Below are 9,767 nucleotides of genomic sequence, written 5' to 3'. Positions count from 1 at the left end.
GATATATATAATCACTGGTGCGGGTTTGCACGTATACGTTGAGCATACATCATAAAAAAGACAAATTGAAACGAAAAGTCTAAGTCAAAGTATAGATTATTAGTTTAATTCGGAAAAAGTGTGCAAAATACACAAAGGAGTTATTTTCATCCATTTCTCAGAGGGTAAATAACAAAATACAGTCATGTGGACGTTAAAAGGGAAAGATTAGAGACCATCTGACTAACACAATTGATTTACTCATCATCATCAGGGACCTAAAATGTCACATTTAGCACGATCCAGTAAAGAACGTTTGATTGACCACTTAATATTTTACAAATTGGATTGTTAAAGACACATTTAATGGGCATATTATTTGATATATTTAACCAATGTTATGTTATCTGGACACAAACAAACAAAAGGACATGGTGTATGGATAAAATCTGGTTCCTTTATACATTTGCATAGATTGTAAGCACTAACTCTATAATCTAATACAGACAACAGGCTTCTTCTGCTTGACAATATATATAACTTTTCAGGGTTTGGGTCTAAAAGCACTTAAACATGCTTAAAGTGAAAGCAGCCCAACAGATGGATATTTATATATTTTTGTTTTACCTTGTAATCTGACATTGAATCTTAAAGTCTGTAAACTTCTGGACTGTAGGATTTAGTTCACATATGAAGATTGAATTTGGCCCTATTAGTACAATCCAGTCTCAGCATCACAGTCTATAATATTGATCCAGGAACAGCTTGAACTTTTCCATATAACCCTGTCCATGGACCGAACTCTTGTAAATTGATCCCAGATGTTCGGTTTCCTCTCTCAGTGAGGTTAAATTCCCTGATTGACACTCTTTGTTTGAGTAATGATTGAACAGTGAGGTAAATGTTGTCAGTGTGATGGACGAGTATCAGAGGAGCGAGGTGAAGTTTTTCAGCAGGAGGGGTTTAGCGATCTCCAGGATGTCCAGGTTGGGGTCCAGCGATCTGCCCAAACCCTCCAGGACCATGATGGCAAACACCATAGATGCAAAATTACTCTCCAACTTCACCTGCCATGAGCACAGCAAAACACATGTCACTTAATACTTAAAGTCCTCCTGTGATGAAAATCCAGCTTTTAATGTTGTTTATATGTCTGTGTGGTGTTTTTTAATATGCTTTAAGACAAACCATGTGTAAATTCATAAGTCGACAGCATTGCTGAGTGTTTTCTCCTTAAAACTGCAGTGAACCAAAGACAGTCTCAAAAACACGCTTTGAAATCGCTGGTGTTTCTGACGTCACAAACTACCTTGTAACCAATCAGATCAACATGTGATCGTCAATGAGTGGATCTCTGAGCTGAGTGAGTGAGTGGAGGCGGGGCTCATTTGCATATTCATAGAACCGCATATACTAAATGAGGCAAGGGTGTCGAGTTACAGTCAAGACATTTTAAGGCATGAAGAATTGTTTTTTTTGATAGCAGATTTAGACAGTTGTAATGCAATAATTTTTAGATTGAGTAATTAGTACAGTAATCTAATTACATTGTTTAAGATGTAATTAGTAGCTAGTAGTTAGTTACTTTTTTAGAATACACTGTAGATGTTACATTAAACGACTAAAGCCCCTTTCACACAGAGATTCCGGAAAATACACGGATAAAGTGACCCGGGATTTGACCCGGGTTCATTTGATTTTGGTTCATTCACACTGCCAGTGATTTTCCGGAATCAGAGAGCGCGTTCACACACAACCCGTGTATGTCCCGGAAAGACACGTGACATCGATGTGACTTGTAATGTCTCAGCAGCGTCTTCAGTTTGCTTATGAGCTGCGATTTCTCTCTCGAGAAACCACGCTTGTGCATTTATTTCTCTGATTCGATCATAAAATTGCGCATTTCGTACCATTTCACAGCTGGCGAACGATCCCGGCTTCAGCGTCATCACTATGACACGGCATTATTACGGCTTTTGTTCACACAGCGCGCGTCCCGGGACTGAACACGGCAATGTTACTAGGTCCCCAACCCGGCATCGATCCCGGCGTTAAACCCGGGTCGTGTTTGCGTTCACACAGAAGGCGTTCCGGCAATTTGCCGGCAATTTCCCGGGTTCAATGCGCTGTGTGAAAGGGGCTTAAGTATGATTTTTACAGATCTACTAACTTCTGCTAATAACAAATGATGCAACCAGTTTAAGTTCGGAGTAATTTAACACCATGTAAAAGCGGCAGCTCTCACCTTGTGATGGATCAGTAAACCAAAGACTCGCGACAGCAGCTCAGACACCTGAATCTAGAAAACAACACATACTGTGTGAAACACAAGGCATGTAAAGCAACATTTCAATCCCAGCAATACTGTAATCTCTCAGCAGAGATTATATATAGTGGTCGGTCGAAATGAGTTTTAATGCCGATACGCATGTCTAGAGGGATATAATGCTGCTTATGAATAAAATGTAATGCCAGCAAATTAGATGTACATGAACATGCTTACACAAGATTTACACACAAAAATAATTCAAGACAAAAAAGTGCTTGATTTTTGGACACTATTTCGAAAAACCGCTTCTGTTAAACAGCCAAATATCATCAGAATAAATAGATAAAAACACTACTAGTCAAAAAAAGAACAGCATTTATTTGGAATAGAATCTTTTGTAACATTATAAATGTCTTTAGTGTCACTTTTGATCAATTTAATGCATCATTACTGAATAAAAGTATTAACTTCTTTAAGGAAAATTTATTATCCCAAAGTTTTGAATGATAGTTTGTCATGGTTGTCATGGACAGTTTTCAAAACTGATAATGATCAGAAATGTTTCTTGAGCATCAAATCATCATATTATACTGATTTGTGAAGGATCATGTGACACTGAAGACTGGAGTAATGATGCTGAAAATTCAGCTTTGATCACAGGAATAAATTACATTTTAACAGATATTCACATAGAAAACTGTTATTTTAAATTGTAAAAATATTTCAGTTTTTACTGTATTTTTTGATCAAATAAAAGCAGCTTTAGTGAACAGAAGAGACTTCTTTTAAAAACATGAATCATAATCAAACTTTTGCCAACATAGATCTATAATGAATTATGGAAGTGATGGAGGTGTGTGTAACTCCGAACCTTTCCCAGGGAGAGCGTGTCACTGAGCGCATGATCCACTAGTTCAGCCATTTCCTTCTTGAAACGTGTCACATCCTGGCACTCGTTGGCGCGGGCGTGATGAAGGATTAACTCTGCAACTCGCTCGCCCTGGCAACACAAGGTCATGAGGTCAACATTTAGTCTTTATCAACTAAAACTAAAGGCTGGAATACACAACATGACTTTTCAAATCTGAACAGATTTGAAAACAATAGGCATCATCACACACTTGCTGACTTTGTAAATGGTTACAGAGAAAACCTGGGCATTATACACTAAAGGCCTGGTATTGAGATGTGTTTGAGTCGATCGGATCACAAGTAGACGAGGGAGACACATTCCCGTTCACACCTGGTGTTTTAATCCGTCTCTTTTGTCCACTTTCAACCACTTTTGTCCTGATTTTTTCGAGTATGTGCTTTTTCATTTTTTTTATACAATCTAATGGTCAAAAAAAGCTTGTGCATTTTACATATGAACGCGTCCGGAGACGACGGAAAACACACTGAGAGAATCAGCTTTAGTTTCTGCTCTGACAGACACAAGACCAGCCGAACGCTGTGAGTGTGTGTTAGAAATCAGGAATGGAGAGAGAACATTGTGCTTGGTACATTTTTCATCTTCAAACCAAACTTGGGTCTTCAGCCGATAAAGTTTAAATCCCGTCTGTCTCGAGCTCTTCCCATAATGTCACTCATTAGATCAGTAGACGGAGAGAAGACGGTCTTCTGTGGCTGTTTGAACACATTCGACCACATGAGCGTTTACACTACGAAAGCAATCCGGTCGAATCCTCTGGAAGTGTCGAAAGTGGACAAGCTCAACATGTTTTAGACCCTGTTTACACCTGTATTTAGCATCGTCCACTTGTGAAATTGTAATAATATTTCCCGATATTACAGTACCGACCCCAAACTTTTGAACGGTAGTGTAAATAATACTAAAATAACATTGATGCCAACTTTAACAAACACATCTTCAACATTTCAGGATGGCTTAGTACATTTCACACTGAGTGCTGTCGATGTAAGAAGCACATGTCCTTCACCTGCTTGAGAACGACAGCGGTGAACACGTCTCTGAAGTTGCGCTGATCCGCTTCGCTGAGCTGCGCCACGATGCCCGCGTCCAGTAGCACCAGCTGCAGGCCCGGAGGAGCCGGCCTCATGCTCACCACCACCGTGTCCCACAGGTCCGTCAGGGTGGCCCTGTCCTGGGGTCCCTCTCCTCGCACACCCTGCACCAGGATGTTCCCAGGATGGAGGTCCCCGTGGACGAAATTATCCACAAACACCTGCCAGAGACGAACACAAGTTAGACAGACTCCAGTGTAAAGGCCCGTTCCAATGACGATAACGACAAAGATACAACTCTAAAATTCGTTCTAAGAATGACCCGAAGCCCTAAAATTATACTTATTATACTATTCTTTCTATTTTTTAATGCAGCTTTTTTATTTTCATTTTATTTACCTTTAAATTAGTAGATTTGATTAATAAATAATAAATAACTAGTAATTTACGCACATTCCTCACATTCTTTTAAACTTAAATTCAAAATAACTCACAATTTCATGCATAAACCCTTTTAATTCAGCTCTAAACATCTTACATTGAGTGTCTTTGCCGACCTCTTGTGGAAAAATAATAATATAACATGATATTTCATGACTCTTGCCACTAGATGTCCTTATAGCTCTATATGGAGCAAACGAGCTGTTTCCGCTGGGTCCTAAAGTCAGTTTCTCTTCAGTATGCATTCAGATACACATGTAGACATTTTAAAATAATTTCTGGTAAGGTTTTAGCATTTTTAGTTTGAATTTTGAGCATTTTTAGGCTTTTCTATGTGTAATGAAGCTTTCCTTCATTCCTAAGGGGGTCAAATTGACCCGCGAGTGAAGGATTTGTTACTTTTTTAAATTTCAACCACAAAACTCCTCGCATCCATTCAATTTTTTGTGTGTGTATTCGTGGTTCAAGTGCGACAAAAGTCCTGGGGTCTTGGATCCCTCTGATGAACACTCAATTATTAAAATTTGTAAAAAAATGAGTTTCGGGTCAAAATGACAAAATGAAATGGTGTGGACGCTAATATAGTTATCTCTCTTGGTGTGAACGGGCCTTAATAACACACTAAACTAATCTGGTGATTGTTTAACTAACCATTTTCAAGAGAAGATCGACACCCATCCTGGCAATTCTCTGCTTGATTCCAGCTGGGACGTCAGAGCCCATGTACTTTGAGATGGGTTCACTCTCCTGCAGGAGCACAAAATACAGCGTTAGTGAAATAAAATAGGTCACGCAATATTTAAAACGAAGCCATTTTTACCTCAAACGTTTCTACCAGCACAGTCCTTGTGACGAACGGTCTGAGGGGTGTCGGGAACTTCACGTATTCCAGATCTTTGAAATTTCTTTGGAACTTTTCCATGTTCTGGGCCTCAAACCGAAGATCGATCTGCACCAAAAAGGATGTTAAAGCACAAAAACACTTGGTCGCCGTGAATGTTTTAGTTATTTTAGTATCACTGAGACACTATTATAATGTTGCGGGTATGTAATCTGATTACTTTTTCAAGTAACTAGTAAAGTAACACATTCCTTTTAAAGTTAAAACAAACTTTTTCAAATAAGTAACGCAAGTAACTTTGTTTTCTCATTTAATGTCTGACGCTTCTCCTGTCCCCATGTTGAGAGAAATCAGGAGTAAGTGCGATTGTGTGCGCTGTGTAAATATATAATGGTTAATGTAGCTCTAGACTAACGTGAACATGCATTTACTCATCTCACTTGCACAAAAACAGATTCAGTATTCCTCAAAATGAATAAAAACTGAGAAATGCAAACTCAGAATATTACATAACCTGCAATAATTAAATATATTCAATTACACAAGTATACTTTATGCATTTAATCTCACTTTATTAATTAATGATTAATCAGTAATTAATCCAATTCAACCAATATGAATAAGAAATTAACACAATTAGTTACTTTTTTAGGGAGTAACGCAATATTGTAACGCATTACTATCCACAACACTGACTATATTTTTTATTAGTATTTTGAATTAGTTTTTTTTTTTTTATTAATTTTCTATTTCATATTGATTTTAGTTCACGGTTTAATACTATTCTTGTTTTTCATTTTTTATTATTATTTTTAAATAAAAAAATTATTTATTTTATTTCACTTTTAGTTATTTTAGTACAAGTTAAAGTTAAATGGAAATTAAAAATGTTGCTTTGGCAACCAGCTGAAATAAATAAAAATATTTTTTCAGTTAAAGTCGGCATTAAATCAAAATCAACCCTATTTACTTTGTTAGTGCACATTACTAGTCTTGTGGAAAACAATTAATCTGTGCAAGTTAATCCACCAAAAACAATTGGTCTTCGTAATCTTTAATCAAAATCTGAAAATGTACTTCGCCTCTGATGTCATCAGTTGGAATGGAACGCCTACTTTTTCTAGATCCAATCAATTCCCAGAGGGGAAAAACAAGCCACGCCCTCTATTTTTCTTAATCAATATTACATTTCACTCTGAAAATACGTCACAATACTGAAGTAAAGCCGGTCGCAACTTCCGGTTCACGCTGACTTTAACATTTATTTTATATCAAGCAACGAAAATTCTTTTATGGTTTTAGATTAGGTTAAATGCCATGAAGGAACGTTCTTCATAAAAGCATCAGTACCTGTTTGGTCATGAGCTTCTCAAATTCCTCTACAATCTCAGGCAGGCTGAGCCACTTGATGCCGGGCAAACAGTTGAGGAATAAACTTCCAGCTTTCATTAGGATCAGATCGATCTGCACCTGCCGTCTGATTCCTGGATGAAGAACCTGAGAGAAGAAAACACAATAATGATCATATTAAAAATCTCAATAAAAACAGAAAAAAAGGACAAAAAACACGAACCAATAAAAAGACAATAAACCCATAGATACATATAAACAATAAATGAATATATTTTATTCCAGCACCCTATTATAGGTGTTTTTTGCTGGTCTACCACTCCAAACCAGCTAACCACTGGAACATGGTCATCTACCATACCTAGTTAGGGCCAAAAAAACTAAATCGCATCCTACATCATCATTTGACTAGTCCTTTTTATTTACTGAAAAGAGATTTTTATTTTAAGTTAAGATTGAATAAATATTGTTTAGTTTTTTAAGAAATTGAATGGTATAAATTAGTAATTTAATACCAAATAATATATATATATATATATATAAACATTAAATGTCATTTAAAAAACCCATTTTACCTTAATAATCTGATGTATTTCTGTGTGAAAATATGGTATGCAAAAATAAAGATCAGAAGATTTCACTGGGAATTGTCCGGAACATAAAAATATTCCAATGAATCCAGATGATTGGAGGTGACGGGTTTGAAACATAAGAAAATAAATATGATCTTTATTCCTTACCTTAATGGCCACGGGTATCAGACGCTCCTCCTCGGGGTGTTCGCCTGGACCGGGTCTCTCTCCAGAACCCCTGTTCTTTACGTCCACCGTCTCTTCCTCATCTTTACTCATCTCCCAGAGGTCACTCAAAGCTCCTCCCAGTCCAGGGATCTCCCAGGCTTCCAGGAGATTCTTCTTCCCCAACTCCTCCACCAGATGCTGGAACGCCGGATCTTCAACGCTCGCCACTTTGGCTTTGGCCCGGTACACCTGTGCCACGCATCCCGACCCCACAGGCTCCTTACTCTCAAACACAAACATCTGCCTCCATCCTTCCCCAAACGCCCTCCTCAGACACAGCTTGGTGTGAATCCAGGGATGGGGCTTTACTCGCACATGAAGCCTTGAGAAGCGGTCGCAGAAGTCCTGCGAGAAGAGGTCCCGTCTGGTGCTGGCCCACTGGCCCAGTTTGATAAAGGTAGGTCCAGATGTCTCAGTGACCCAAAGTAGCGCGTCCAACCAGCGGGACGCCCAACGGTGTGATAGTAAAGTCAGGGGATACAGAAGCAGAAGGGGGCTGAACTTCAGATAAAGCACCAAGGCACGGAGTCCCAGACGCAAGACGAACACTAACCTGTGGATTTGCACTCGGGCGATTGACTTCCTCTCTGTGGTTCGGTTCTGATGGACCGATTCCTGGCCGGAGGCGTAAGTGACGCCACATGCAGTCCAACAGAACAGTCCCACTTTGGGGGTTTGAGATAAAAGACGAGTACCTTTAAGAAGAAAGACTCTACGGGACGGGATTCGAACCGATACCCTGTGAACAATGCAGCTGAAGTTCTGGAACAGGCGCTTTGTGCAGAATGCAGACATTATTGATACAGTTGCTATCTATTATAATATCTATTATTATTATTGTTTAGGCATTCATGTAGTTCAAATGCAATTTATTGCAGTTATTTTCAGATTTTGATCATGCAATGACTAACAAACATTCACTTTTACAAATGGGGAATTATGTAGTGCAAAAACCTACATGCACAGCAATGAAAAACCTTTACATGTACGATTAAGTTATTATATCATGAACAGAAAGATTCAAAAGCTGCAAATACATATAACACGTGATCAAATGCATGCCTATTGTTTTTCTCCTGTATTTTTTCGCTGACAGAGCTCTAATGTAGTGCTGTTTAGAAAGTAAACATTGTACCTCCACATTTCAACACGAATTCAGATGAATTCATTCAAATATTGGTTATGAAATGTTGCTCCTCTTCTCGGGTCCGGCTGATAAATCCCTCCGTGTGACTCTTCTCAATATTAGTTCCGCGCTTCAGTGGAAATGGAAAAGATTTGTTGGTCTATTGATTAATAAAGTACAAGTTATTTTTTAAAACTCAGTAAATCATCAGCTCAACAATAATAAACACAAGATAGTAAGAAATGTAAGTAGTCATTGTTACGTAAAATGTAAAGTACGAATAAAGAAATACAGTAAAGAAATAAACAAAACATAGTGACTAAATGTTTTTATTTTTAATATAAAATATATTATTTTATTGAAGTTTTGTTTGTTATTGTCCTATATATATATATATATATATATATATATATATATATATATATATTATATTCATATATTTATTTTAAACGTTTGTTGTTATTATTATAGTGGTTGTTGTTTATATTAATTATGTATTACCTCTCCTGTACTATAAATGTGACATTTTCAAGATTAATAAATTACACTTTATTTCTTAGTCTTATATGTCAATATCTTAATTAGTCGTCTTTAAAAAAATGATTTATTATAATAAATAAATATATATATTATAATTAATATATCATAATAAAGTAAATTAACAACTTTACAACATTAATAAATAAATAAATAAATTAATTAATTAATTAATTAAACCACGTACAGGAAATCCAAATGTGGCCGGACATACATTCGATGTAAACACTCACGATATAACAGCATCCAACAAGAAATAGTAAGTGAAACCCCTTTTAAAATGATTAAATGTGAAGTTACCGGTATTTGTTTGTTTGTCTATGCATATTTCCTATTCATGTCATAGTATAATGTTTCACAAAATTATTCAAGTCAACTAGAGAGATTCCCATTCAGTCGAACATCCGTCAGTCAGTCAATGATTTACTCTCTCAGTCTTTCGTCCATTTCAATCAATTT

At 37.0% G+C, this 9,767-nt stretch overlaps 1 protein-coding gene across 1 annotated transcript; it reads right to left on the bottom strand.

The window, feature by feature from the left end:
* Positions 1 to 79: 79 nt before the first annotated feature.
* adck2 (aarF domain containing kinase 2) lies at positions 80 to 8,855 on the bottom strand. Its single transcript, XM_084396935.1, has 8 exons — positions 7,586 to 8,855; positions 6,846 to 6,992; positions 5,475 to 5,603; positions 5,306 to 5,401; positions 4,189 to 4,434; positions 3,120 to 3,248; positions 2,225 to 2,278; positions 80 to 1,046 (listed from the first exon to the last, which is right to left on the bottom strand). The coding sequence occupies exons 1-8, from the start codon at positions 8,438 to 8,440 to the stop codon at positions 906 to 908; spliced, it is 1,797 nt and encodes a 598-aa protein (XP_084253061.1). The 5' UTR covers positions 8,441 to 8,855; the 3' UTR covers positions 80 to 905.
* Between the last annotated feature and the right edge of the window lie 912 nt (positions 8,856 to 9,767).

Source organism: Rutilus rutilus, assembly GCF_951802725.1.
Source record: "Rutilus rutilus genome assembly, chromosome: 23".
Classification (NCBI taxonomy): domain Eukaryota; kingdom Metazoa; phylum Chordata; class Actinopteri; order Cypriniformes; family Leuciscidae; genus Rutilus; species Rutilus rutilus.
This window is presented reverse-complemented; position numbering and strand designations above follow the sequence as displayed.